The sequence below is a fragment of the Benincasa hispida genome, chromosome 3 (assembly GCF_009727055.1).
Source record: "Benincasa hispida cultivar B227 chromosome 3, ASM972705v1, whole genome shotgun sequence".
Lineage (NCBI taxonomy): Eukaryota > Viridiplantae > Streptophyta > Magnoliopsida > Cucurbitales > Cucurbitaceae > Benincasa > Benincasa hispida.
The window spans coordinates 6,943,759-6,957,356 of NC_052351.1; the positions used below are offsets into that span (position 1 = coordinate 6,943,759).

Genomic DNA, 13,598 nt, shown 5'->3' on the forward strand with positions numbered 1-13,598 from the left:
TACAGCTAGAGATAGACTTACTGGTGTCTATTGCATTTTGTGTTAGACGCATGCATCCTAGAGATAGGCTTTGTATGTCATTCGCGTTGAGAAATGTTGAATGAAGTCTAACGCATAAATAAAAGATAAACAAACCATTCCATCTCATTCACACCACATTCTAGTTGTGTACAATCGTCTTAGACCAACGCGTCTACTTACCTTAAACTCCATTTTCGCATGATCCATCATTCACTACTCAACTCTTTTGCATCTCTTGCACAAGCACAACAATTTAGTGTAAATAACACATTTCTCACATTTATTTAGGAAAAAACCCTATAGTAGATACAACGCAAGGTCTGCGTTTGGTTAACTGAATCCCTGGGTTCGACCTTGGACTTATCAGGAACCTAAATTAAATTTATACTTGGGGGTCTAGTTTAGGAAAACTTCAACGTCATTAGAAGAAGTTGTGTGCATTCTGCTGCAAATATCTAACGCTCCAACACGTTACATTTACTTAAATGCATCACTTATACTTATAACTTATTTCTCCAATTTATTTTATACAATACACTCCTAGAGCAAATCATGGTAGCAGCGAACAACCATGAATCTCAAAATGGAGTCTATGTACTTCAATTCAGTTTGGGATCTTGTAGATCTACTTGATGGGGTTAAATTTATAGGTTGTAAATGGATCTACAAGAGAAAGCGGGGTGCTGATGGGAAGGTGCAAACCTTCAAGGCTAGGCTAGTGGCAAAGCGTTATACCCAGGTAGAGGGAGTCGACTATGAGGAGACTTTCTCGCATGTTGCTATACTAAAGCCTATCTGGATCCTTCTATCTATGCCTCAAATTATGACTATGAGATATGATAAATGGATGTCAAGACTGCCTTTCTGAATAACAATCTTAAAGAGACCATTTACATGGTGCAACCCAAGGGATTCATAGTCCAAGGTCAAGAGCAAAAAGTTTGCAAGCTAAATCGGTCCATTTATGGACTAAAACAGGAATCTCGATCTTGGAATAGGTTTTATACTACAATTAAATCTTATGGCTTTGATCAAAACGTTGATGAGCCTTGTATCTACAAGAAGATCATCAATAGTTCAGTAGTTTTCCTAGTGTTATATGTAGATGATATCCTACTCATTGGGAATGATGTAGGTTTACTAACTATAGTTAAGAACTGGTTAGCGACCCAATTCCAAATGAAAATATTTTAGAAAGGCTCAATTTGTTCTTGGTATTCAGATCTTTCAGGATCGAAAGAACAAAATGTTAGCACTATCTCAGGCATCATATATTGACAAGATGTTGATCAAATATTCGATGCAGTACTCCAAGAGGGGCTTATTGCCTTTCAGGCACGAAGTTACATTATCTAAAGAACAGTGTCCTAAGACACCTCAAAAGGTTAAGGAAATGAGTCAGGTCCCCTATGCATCTTTCATAGGCAATTTGATGCATGCAATGCTATGTACTAGACCTGACATCTGCTATGCAGTAGGGATGGTCAGTAAATATCAGTCTAATCCAGGATATGATCACTGGACAATCGTCAAGAACATCCTCAAGTATATTCAGAGAACAAGGGACTACATGTTTGTGTATGGTTCTAAGAATTTGATCCTTACAGGATACACGGACTCTGATTTTCAAACTAATAAGGATTCTAGGAAATCCACTTCAAGATTAGTGTTCACTCTTAACGGAGGAGCAATAGTATGGCGATGCACCAAGCAAGGGTGCATCACGAACTCCACCATGGAGGCCGAGTATGTAGCGGCTTGTGAAGCTGCTAAAGAGGCCGTTTGGCTCAAGAAATTTCTAACTAATCTGGAAGTTGTTCCCGACAAGTCAAAGCCCATCACCCTTTATTGTGATAATAGTGGTGTTATGGCTAATTCCCGTGAGCCTTGGAGTCATAAGTGCGGCAAGCACATTGAGCGAAAATACCATCTCATCCGAGAGATTGTGCATCGAAAGGACGTGATTGTCACGAAGATAGCTTCAGAGCATAACGTTGTTGATTCATTTACAAAGGCCCTCACGCTACAGTGTTTGAGGGTCACTTACAAAGTATGGGTCTATGAGGCAGACCACGACTGAACTAAGGAAAGTGGGAGATCTTGTATTGGGCGTATTGTGGCCTAGTTTATTGTGTTGTGTACTTGTAATTTGATTATCTTGTACACCCCACTAGCTTTAGAATAAGTGGAAGATTGTTGGGGTTGATGTCCTAAATCTCGTAGGGTTCTATAGTTTGTAAACCATGCATGAACAAACATTTCAGTGATCTATAATATTTGATATGTGATTCACTCTGTCTATGAAATATATGATATTTTAGTTGCATTAACCACAAACCAATAAACTAACATTCAAGGTTATCATTGTAACTTAAACATGTATGTGGAGACATACAAGTGGATCATGTTTAAGTGATAACCTAAATGGTCTGTAGTATATGAATAATGTTGTGTACCTTATACTGGTAACACTACGAGTATGGCTCGCTTTATAGGTGTTACAATTGTTGTAAGGTGCTACTAATGATCTGATCTTGATCATTCATGTATTAGACATGCGAGGGGGGATATTCTATATAAAGGAGTTTGTATAAGACTAGACCATGAAATGTTTAGTCTCGTTATATGACGTCGTTCATAATAGAGACTTTCGTTTCACTAGGATGACCGTAGGTAACATGACCTTAATCCTGAGTGAGTTGTGAAGGAGCCTATGAAGGCAGTCCTTTGATTTGCATGGGTGAGAGTGGTCAGATCACCAACTCAACAAGCCTACCATTTTGGGAATTCGTCAGATTGGGGAGCTGGGAACTCAGCTATACAAGATGGAATTCACTTCTTCTCCGAAGCAGGGGTAAATAGATAAATTCCTCCCTTAAAGGCTTATTCCGGGTCTTAACAATATGGTGCCACACCTTATCTTGGCCCAATAGGGGTTTAGTCATAGTGGGACTATTATCTATTGTTTATTAGAGGGATTAATGGCACTTAAGAAGTTATAAGTAACTACAGGTGCAAAACGGTAATTTGGCCCAGCTATACTTATGAGCGATTTGTGAAGGGTCATCATACTATTGATTGGTTATATCCAATAGATACAGAAATATATTGGTAGTGCGAAGAGTGCAACTGTCGATCTTTAGTGGAGTGTCCAATAGTTAACGGATGATGGATAATGTGATTAAATAGTTTAATCAGTTATTCACGTATCGTTGGAGCTTCAAGCTACAGGTCCATAAGGTCCCTTAGTAGCTCAATGGATTTAAGTTGAAAATCAGTTTTTAGGTTAATTTGAAATGTTCAAATTAATAAGAGGAAATTTGATTATATATGATACAATTAAATTAATTCAATTATATATGATATAATTGATATAATGTATTTGATACATTATCGTTTGATTGGAGGAACTAATATTTGAATATGATTCAAATATATTTTCTATGAATTAGATTCATAGTTGTTAAATTTAATATAAATGTGATTTATATTAAATGACATAAAATAAAGAAAAAGAACTATGGTTTATATATTGTATATGATGTAATATTAAAACTATAGATTATAAATATAATATGATAAGTTAGTTATCATATTTATTTATAATTATTAATTATTTGATAATCCATTTTTCTGCATAACCTTCCTTAGTGGGTTATATAGTTTTTTGTGGCAAAATCGAATATATGAAATATGATTTCATTATTCCTAAGGATAAGCATTTTCCATGATCGAGTAACTACACGATAACTTTGAAAGCCTATGCGATAGACTCGCTTCTCTAAACGATCGAGAGTGTCTTACTATACGATAGCCTTGCTTCCTCGATCGTCTTCCTCCTCTAACTCCAAACTTCCCTCTAACCAAAATTAGTCAAAGCCCACCACTCCTGGATTCTCACACCGAGAATACCAAGGTCACTAAGTGGTAGTGTCCCTGTTGGTTCGAGTTTGCGTTGTTACTTACTGCTGTTCGAGGGAGGTCATGTTGTTCGACACGTTTGTGAACACTCGTGGGATTTTCTTAAAGATTAGTTCTTCAAAGGTATAATCTCTAAACCTTTTGTTTATTATATGAAAGCATGTTGTAGTTTAGTTTTATGCATAATCTGTTCTTATTGACTGTAAATGTATGCATTCAATCGAAATGGGATTTGAACGATCTGCTGACGCTCAAAGGTTCTCTGTCAAAAGAGTTCCATCAGACCCTTCACAAATCGCTCATAACTATAGTTGGGTAAAATTATTGTTTTACCCCTATAGTTACATTTAACTCATTAAGTACCACTGATTCCTCTAATGAACAAACAGTTTATAGTCCAACTATAAACTAAAACCTCTTGGGCTAGTGAGAGGTTGAAGCCTCATTGTTCAAGACCCAAAATCAGATATTAAGGGAGCAATTTATTTACTTTCCCTAAAATCGGGAAGGAGGGAATTCCATCTTGTGTAGTTGTGTTTCCAGTTCATTACTCAGACAAATCCTTAAAATGGTAGGCTTGTTGAGTCGGCTAACGTAGCCACTCTCATCCATACAGATCAAAGGATCACCCCTCATAAATAGGAGTTCATAACTCACTCAAGATTAATATCAAGTCACCTATGGTCATCTTAGTGAAATGTAAATCTCTTCTAGTAACGGTGTTATATAGAGAGAGTATTCATTTTGTGGTCCGGTCATGAAAGATCAGGATCAAATCATTTGTAGCACTTTACAACAATTATAACAACTACAAAGTGGGTCGTATTCATAATGTACCTAACCTTATCCATCTACTACGACCATTTAGGTCATTGCTTAAACATGATCCATCTGTATGTCAACCACATACATGTTTTAAGTTACATGAAATAACTTTGGATCTTAGTTTTATTGGATTGAATTAATGAAGGTTAAATGTTAATAAAATACCTCTTATTTCATTAAATACATGATTTTTATCTACAAACTACAAGATACATGAGATTTAGGACACCAAATCCAACACCGTGCAACAGTCATGGTGGAGTTCTTGGTGGTGGATGATAAATCAATCTACAAGTTATCTTAGGAAGACCATCCCTTCATCAAATGAGAGTTGTTTCGTCTACCTATCATCAACTCTTGAAGTTCCCTACTCCAAGTGGGGTTGGGATTGTAAGAAGAAAGCAATTGATGTCCCAAAATACTATCGAACTGCCATGAGAAATCCAAAGGGTAAAGTAGAGGTAGTGCATGCCACTAATGATATTGCTAGAGAGGGAGATGAGATGGTTCTTCAAGCCACAAGGGAGCTCAAGGTCAAGGCACATGCCTCAACACCCGTGGTGAATGATACGTCAATTGATGAAATAGATCTGGATGATATTACCAATCTCGAGCAAGAAGCTGAGCTCGTGCCTCGAGGAAAGCCAGTCAAGCCATTAGTGTTTGTCTCATTGCTACATGACACTTAAAGAATTAGCATCAGAACAAGGTAGGAAGTTAACGAGAGAAAAGCTGTTAAAGTTTTTTTTGAAAAAGTAACGTAGACATGTTTGCTTGGTCAGTAGATGACATGCTCGGAGTGGATTCACAAGTGATGGTGCATCAACTTAGCATTGAATCAAACTATTATAGATTTCTTAATGAACACTTTTATATTTTTCAACTTTGCTTCAAGTTTGCGAAAAAGAATGTCGTGGTTTCTTTCTAATTAAGCAATGAGAATTATCTTTTTGAGTCTTCTATTTTGCTCAAGCAACAAGAAGTTTGTCTTGAGTGGGAAGAGAATGCTATAAGTCGAAGCAAACGCTGAAATTACAAGTTTCATTAGATCAAGCTGCCAGTTCGAACCACTAACAAGTGTTACATGCTCTAATAATGATTTTGTAAAAAACAAAAAACAAAAGTTGAAATTCCAAGCTTCATTAGATCAACCTACAAGCTTAAGCTGCAAAGGATGTTATGACTTTGTCGAAGTAAAAGCTAGATATTGCAAGTCTCAATTGTTGGGGTTGATGCCCTAAGGCCTCGTGTCCTGTAGTTTGTAAACAACTTGTACGAACACTTGTGTTGTTAATATATGATATTTACTTCACATCTTGTATTTTGCTCGGTTAATTGTTTTATTTTCTTTAGCACAAACCAATAAACATAAAACCTCTGGTTATCTAGATGTGACTCAAGCATGTATGTGGTGACATACAAGTGGATCATGTCTTGAGTGATAACCAAAATGGTCTGTAGTATATAGATAAAGGAGGGAAACCTTATCTTGGTAACGCTACGGATGCGGCCTGCTTTGTGGAATGGTCACAAGTGTTGTGACTTGTCACAGATGGTCTGATCCTGATCATTCGTGTTGGGGACATGCGAGCAGGGGCGTCCTATACAAAGAGTTTGTATAAGATCTGACCACGAAGTATTAACGTCTCGTTATATAACACCATTCATGACAGAGACTTCACTTCACTAGGATGACCATAGGTAACATGACCTCAATCCTGAGTGAGTTAGGAACTCCAACCAGTAAGGGCGGTCCTTTGATTTGTATGGATGCGAGTGGCTAGGTCGTCGATTCAAACCTACCATTTTAGGGATCATTTAATTTAGGAGCTGAGAACTCAGCTACACGAGATGGAATTCACTCCTTCCCCGAGGCAGGGGTAAGTAGATAGATGGCTCTCTTAAAGGCAGATTCTGGGGCTTGAACGATGTGGCGTCACACGTCTTCTCTTGGCCCGAGAGGTGTTCACACATAGGTGGACTATGTTGTATTGTTCATTAGAGGAATCAGTGGTACTTAAGGAGTGAGATGTAACTATAGGGGCATAACGGTAATTTGGTCCATCTGTACTTATGAGCATCTGTGAATGATCATCGTACTCATGATTGGTTATATCCGATGGACACAGAAATATATCTGTGGTAAGAAAAGTTCAGTTGTTGGTCTTTAGTAGAATGTCTGACAGTTAACGGATGGTGGATCTTGTGGCTAAAGAGTTTAGTCAGCTATTCACAGACCATTGGAGCTTTGAGCCATAGGTCCATTAAGTCCCCTGAGTAGCTTGGATAAAGTCGAGAACCAGTATTTGGATTAATTTGAAATGTTCAAATTGACAAGAGGAAGTTCGATTATATATGATATAATTGGACTGGTCAATTATATATGATATAATTGGCTAAATGTATGAGATACATTATTATGGAGAAAATTAGATATAAATATGATTTATATCAAGTAGAGGAGAAAATACTATTGTAGATATGTGATATCAAACTATAGGAGATAAATATAATATGATTATATTTATTAATTAATTAGTTGATTAATTATATGATAATTAATCCTAATATCACGTTTGGACGTGAGTTAGTGGGCAACGCCGGTTATGGTAACCGATGGGTTAAAATGAAAAATATTTTTATTTTTGAATCGTTCAATCGATCGTCCGTCAGATCGCCCAAAAGAATTGTGAAGCGCACGTTGGTGAAAGAAAACGATCGCTCGAGAGCCTATACGATAGTCGCTTCTCCACCTAAACAATCGTCCACCTCATGCTAAACAATCACACACTCTCGCCTACACGATCGGATAGCTTCTCTAAACAATCGTATAGTGTGTCGGTTTAACTAAACGATTGTATACCTTTTCCTAAACGATCGTTCAGCAAATCCTACACAATCGTGTAGCTCCTCTAAACGATAAGCATTTCTACTATGTGATAGCAGCTTTCACCCTCCCACTTGCTTATCGGCTACACGATTCGTGTTTCCTCCATCCTTTACCAAATTCACCAAAGCCCACCCTTTGGGTTTTCACTCCGAGAATACCCAGGGTCTCATTAGTGGTGGTGTCGTCCCCGTTGCAGCGTTCGTGTTCGCGTTGATCGTGTTGTTACAGTCGACGTTCCCGTCAGGTGTTGGTAGATCTCTTGGAGGGTTTCTGCTACGTTGGAGTTTTGGAGTTTTGGAGTATGAAGATAGTCTTCAACTAGTATGGAACTTTATCCCTTATGATTTTGTTTGTTCTTAGCATGCCGATAATTAGGTTTATTTGTATAACTGTATGTGTTAAATGTATAATGTTATATTTCGGTCACGGTGAGATCGGAGTGATCCGAACGTTCTCATGGAACTCATCGGTATGAGATCCTTCATCAATAGGCCAAGCTACAAGCTTGAGCCACAAATAAAAGCTAGATAAAAATTTCAGTGGACAAAAGCTGAAATTATGAGTTTCATTAGATCCAGCTGCCAACCCGAGTTGTCAACCTAAGCTTCCAACTTAAGCCGTGAAAAAGTGTTACGTACTCTAATAATAAGTTTGCACAAAAAATAAAAAAACAACATCAACAACAAATGAAAATCATGAGTTAGGAAATTAAAAAAAAAAAAAAAAAAAAAAAAAAAAAAAAAAAAATCCATCTATGTGTCCAATGTCACCAAGTTCTGTTAGGGTTCTTGAGTCAAGAAAGCTAGAAGATGCCTTAAATGAATGTATCAGTAAAGTTCGAGGGGAGCCCAATCAAACTCCTAGAGGGGTAAATTAACCGCTAAGTTTGGATAGTGAGACCCACAGAGGGTAGCCCAACCAGAAGCTCATAGGAGGAACTGGGACCCAGGGGCTTAGAGGAGGGACCCATAGGAAGAGAGGTCAACCTAAGACGACCTCCCAAGAGAATGAGGACCTACAAAGCAAGGTGAGCTGCAAGGTCGAGCTACAGAGTCAAGTTGCAAGTTTGCATTGGAGTTGCTTTAAAACACCTTAGGTCAAGGGTTCAAGCCTCAGTTGTGTATTAATTTCGTTAAATTAGCTCCATCTCTAATTTTAGGCTAACGAAGGAACCAACCCAACCATTCATAAGTCAAATAAATACTCTCGACCATGACCCCATAAGTCAAGCTCGAAAGTGGAGGCAATTGTTATGGGGCAAATTTATCAAGCCAGGTCGAGTCCAAATAGTGGAACAAGCCTAGAGCCTAGCATCTCAAGAGGAGCAGAGCCTAGCTTAGTCTCCCAAGAGAAAGAGAGTCTAGCCTAAAAGGGCTCAGAGGTGGACCCATATATGAGCTATAGAGGAGAGCTCATAAGTCGAGCTACAAAAGATAGCTTAAAGGTAGAGCTAAGAAAGGAGGTCGAACTAAAAGAAGAGTTTGAGTTGAGAAAAGAGGTCGAGCTCAAAAAGAAGGATGACCTAAGAAATGAGGTTGACCGGAAAGGTCGAGCTAAGAAAGGAAGTTGACCTGAGAAAGAAGGTCGAGCTAAGAAAGGAGCTCACGCCAAGACAAAAGCTCGAGCTAAGAGATGTGTAATCGAACTATTAATTAAGCAATTATTGTAAAGAGTCATAATTAAATAATTAGTTTAATGGCTCATTAATCAATTGTTAATCGAACGTCGTAAGTCTACCCAAGAGTTGAGTATATTGAAGGCTGAAATATATAACAACTCAAGCAATGATGTCTCGGATGGGTAACAGTTGAAGTGAAGTCCAATAATGGCTTGGAAGTTGAAATAGCGTGCAAACTTCAATTACTAATGGGCCAACCTAAATAATCTTCGAGTTGCTATCAAAGAGAGGTATGCTAAGAAACACAGACTTATTTACTATCAGTTGAGCTATTTTTCAAACTTGATTCTAACTTGAGCGTCAGAGTGTGTTTGGTTCAACACCACATCGACGTTTAGATCTGTTCATTTTGTAGGATATTGAGCTACTCTTCCTCGAGAAATACAAATTCACCATTGGTGCAATTTTTGGCATCAACAGAAAATTAAATTTATAAACAGTACATCAACTTATTTGAACTGTTTTGTTGTGTACTTTTTAAGAGTGCTATAAAAAATGAACCAGAAGAATTATTAGATTACAATAATAATTATATAGAAATTTTTTAAATAAAAATATTGACTAACAATATTTTGTATTCAACCTAACGTTTGGTGGGCAATTACAATTAATTTTACTATTTTTTTTTGTTGCAACTAATTTTATCATTTATAAATATATTTCAAACAACAATTATTTGAATTGGAATCTAATTTTTGAGTATATAAATAAAATAAAATAAGTAAACATTAGTGCAAATTCAAGGGTAAATATATAATCTTATAACATTTAGAAACCATACTAAAGCTAAACACATAATTTAGGGGGAAAATATTTGTTAAAAAGTTCATAAAAACACTTTATTTTTTAGGGAATCCATAAGCATTCAAAGGTGAGAATGAAATTTTGAAGGAAATTTTTGTTTCTTTCGAGGGTGTAATTCTTAATACTGAGCAACTTACTGCTTTTTCATTTTTTATTAAAGCCAACAATTTATTGAATAATTTTTACGTTGCATTTTGAAAACAGCCATTTTTAATTGAAGCAATTTTTAATACTACAAAGTATCATTTTTTTTTTCTTTTATTGTTAACATTATAGATTTGTCATCTTAAATATTAACCACCAACATTAATGTCTATGAATCCCAATTTATTTTAAAAAACCAGAACATGTCATACAATACATGAAAATAGTATTGAAAAATTTTTAATACTATATAAAATTTCTTTATTTGTGCTTTTTGTGTGTGCATTTATTTTCAAGGAAAGTGCTAAGTTTACTAGCAGATCAAAAACTACAATTGAATTACAGATATTATTGTAATAGAATTGTTAAACTTTACAGAGTTATTTTATAGAACACATCTTGATTGTTTAAGGCATAATACTATGATTTAAAGATTTTGGTTCAAAGATTCACTTCCACATGTTCGAAAAGTTTGAAAATTATTTTTTTTCAAATTTGTAAAATAGATAAGATTAATTTTCACTATTATATTTAGCATAACTCAATTGGCTTATTAATAACCATAAGGTGGAAGGTTCGAATCCCCTAACTACAATTGTACTAAAAAAAATCAATTTCCCTAAAATTCAACTAGTTAAGACATATATGGTAATTGTTAAAATCGCTACAAAACACACTTTTAATCATTATCTATTTTCATTCCAGTAAAAATACTCAATTCAAATGTCTATGCTACCTGAAGTTACATATTTAAGTTTGAAATAAAAATTTTAGGTAAGAACTTAGAAGTCCATTAGAGACCCATAATGCTCCACGTCTCCCCCATTGGCATTTACCACACAGCAAACAGCAACTTTCCTCCACCAACCCCACTACCGAATTTGGTTGCGAAGCTGAAACAGACTACAGCATCAAATACACCAACCTCCTCACTGCCCCTCGGACAACACAGTCATGCGAGTCACAGCATCAGCAACCACTCCAGTTCTTCCTTCTCGCCCCGCCTTTGCCCACAACCATGTCCTTTCTCTTTCTCCTCTCGACATAGATCCCAATCTCCGCGTCAGTTTCCGCTACCTTCGGGCCTATGTCTCCACCAACGCCCCCCAATCTCCTTCCCCCGATCCCTTCGACGTCATTGCCACCGCTCTTTCCTCCGCCCTCATCCATTATTACCCCCTCGCCGGAACTCTCCGCCGTCACAACCACCGTCTCGAGCTGTTCTGTGCACACGGCCAAGCCGTGCCTCTCATTCGCGCCACCGTGGACTGTGAACTCGCGTCCGTGGATTACCTCGATAACCCGGATGAAACTTTTGTAGAGCAGTTGGTGCCCGATCCGGACGAGAATGAGGGGATGAACCACCCTTGTATTCTACAAGTTACGCTGTTTGAATGCGGTGGGTTCACTCTTGGGGCTTCCATTCATCATTCTGTGTGTGATGGACTTGGGGCAACTCTGTTTTTCAATGCTGTGGCTGAATTGGCCCGTGGGGCGAGGACGGTGTCGATCAAGCCAGTCTGGGATAGGGCTAGTTTGTTGAGCCCGAGGAATCCGCCCCGAATTGAAGCACCAATCGGAGATTTTTTGAGTTTAGAACATGGAAATTTGCCCTACAGTCAAGAAGTTGGAGCGGTGGTGAGAGAATGCTTCCCTGTTACGGATGATCAATTGGAGAGGTTCAAGAGCATTTTGTTCAAACAGTCTGGTTCTCGATTCACTGCCTTTGAAGCCTTGGGTGCATATATATGGCGGGCCAAGTGAGTTTAATTGTACTATTTTTGTTAATTTGAGGTCTCTGGGGCCTGGTCTTTGATTGTTCTTACTTTTGGTTTGGGATTTCTTTCCATTTTCAGAGTAAAAGCCTCGGAAATTGCAGGGAGTGAGAAGGTGAAATTCGTGTATTGGACGAACATACGCAAACAACTAAAGCCGCCATTGCCGGCGGGTTACTGGGGGAATGGTTGTGTTCCAATTTACGTAACAGTGACTGCGGAGGAGCTCAGAGAGCAGCCCATTTGGGAGACGGCGAAGAAGATACAGAAGAGCAAAATCAATATAAGCGACGAGTATGTTCGGTCGTTCATGGACTTTCAAGAGATTCATTGTGGGGATGGAATCACGGCGGGAAAAGAGGTGAGTGCGTTCACAGACTGGAGATATTTGGGACATTCGACGGTGGATTTTGGGTGGGGAGGTCCGGTTACGGTGCTGCCAATTTCTCGTTTCCTTCTTGGGAGTGTGGAGCCTTGCTTTTTCTTGCCTCATTCTTCTGCAATTTCGAGTGTGGCTGGGTTTAAGGTCTCCGTCGCTTTGAGAAAAACCGCGATGCCTGCTTTCAGAGAGGAGATGAAGAAGTTTGGTAGGGATGATTTCGGGGTTATTGACCTAAATTCACTTCTCTAATATCTGAATTTTTTAATTGTCCCACAGAAAATCTAAAAGTTTTAATTTAGCTTCCAAAATGAGCCGCAGCTCAAATGAGATAAAGTTTGATAGATGTAACTTAGCTTCATCAGTAAAATAATAATAATAGTTACAACGTTGGACCATATGACACGTTTATTTCTAAATTACAGCCACATAAAAAAAGAAAAAAAAAAAAAAAAAAAGATATATGCCACATCACAAAATTTTATTGAATACTTAGTCTACGCAATAATAGTTCGATAAATACAGGCGTACGGCCACCCAAGTTTTTTTTAAAAAAAAAAATATGTGAAAAATCAAGACACTGCTGTAACTTAGAGGGAATATAAATAATTTTTTGAACAAAACTCAATTTTATGGTCGCACTCAATATAAATTGCGAAGTCATAATTTTGTTTTTAAAAAGAATAATTTTTTTTACTAATTTTTTTATATAGGAAAGAAGTAGGGAGTATAAGAGTTGGGTGCAATCTCGATGCTCTTAAGTGATAAATTATCTTGATTTATGCTGATGAATTGTCTACCTTTAAAAATATAGACAAAATTCAAACATTTAATTTGATCGAACATCTATATAAATTGATGAAATTATAATTGAGTTCTTAAATGTTGTGATGTACATCAATCACCTTTGAATTATAAAAATGATTATAAACCAATCTTTAAATTATGACTTACCCCAAATTACTTTATAAAATATGATACTAAAATAATGTTTAGAAAGATTTGGTTTCAAGTCAACGTTGCCCTCTTAATTTAAGTAAGTAAAGCATACAAAATTTTGAGGGTTGGTGTTGGTGGTATTGTGCGTGAGAGTTGATGCAAAGAGATGTCATGGCTACTCATTTCTAAGATAGAAAAGACTTATATATTATTATTATTATT

General features: G+C 37.2%; 1 protein-coding gene across 1 annotated transcript; it reads left to right on the forward strand.

Moving 5' to 3' along the window:
- The first annotated feature begins 11,069 nt into the window (after window positions 1–11,069).
- On the forward strand, window positions 11,070–12,835 carry LOC120072818 (spermidine coumaroyl-CoA acyltransferase). Its single transcript, XM_039025329.1, has 2 exons — window positions 11,070–12,043; window positions 12,140–12,835. The coding sequence occupies exons 1-2, from the start codon at window positions 11,238–11,240 to the stop codon at window positions 12,687–12,689; spliced, it is 1,356 nt and encodes a 451-aa protein (XP_038881257.1). The 5' UTR covers window positions 11,070–11,237; the 3' UTR covers window positions 12,690–12,835.
- Window positions 12,836–13,598: the final 763 nt, after the last annotated feature.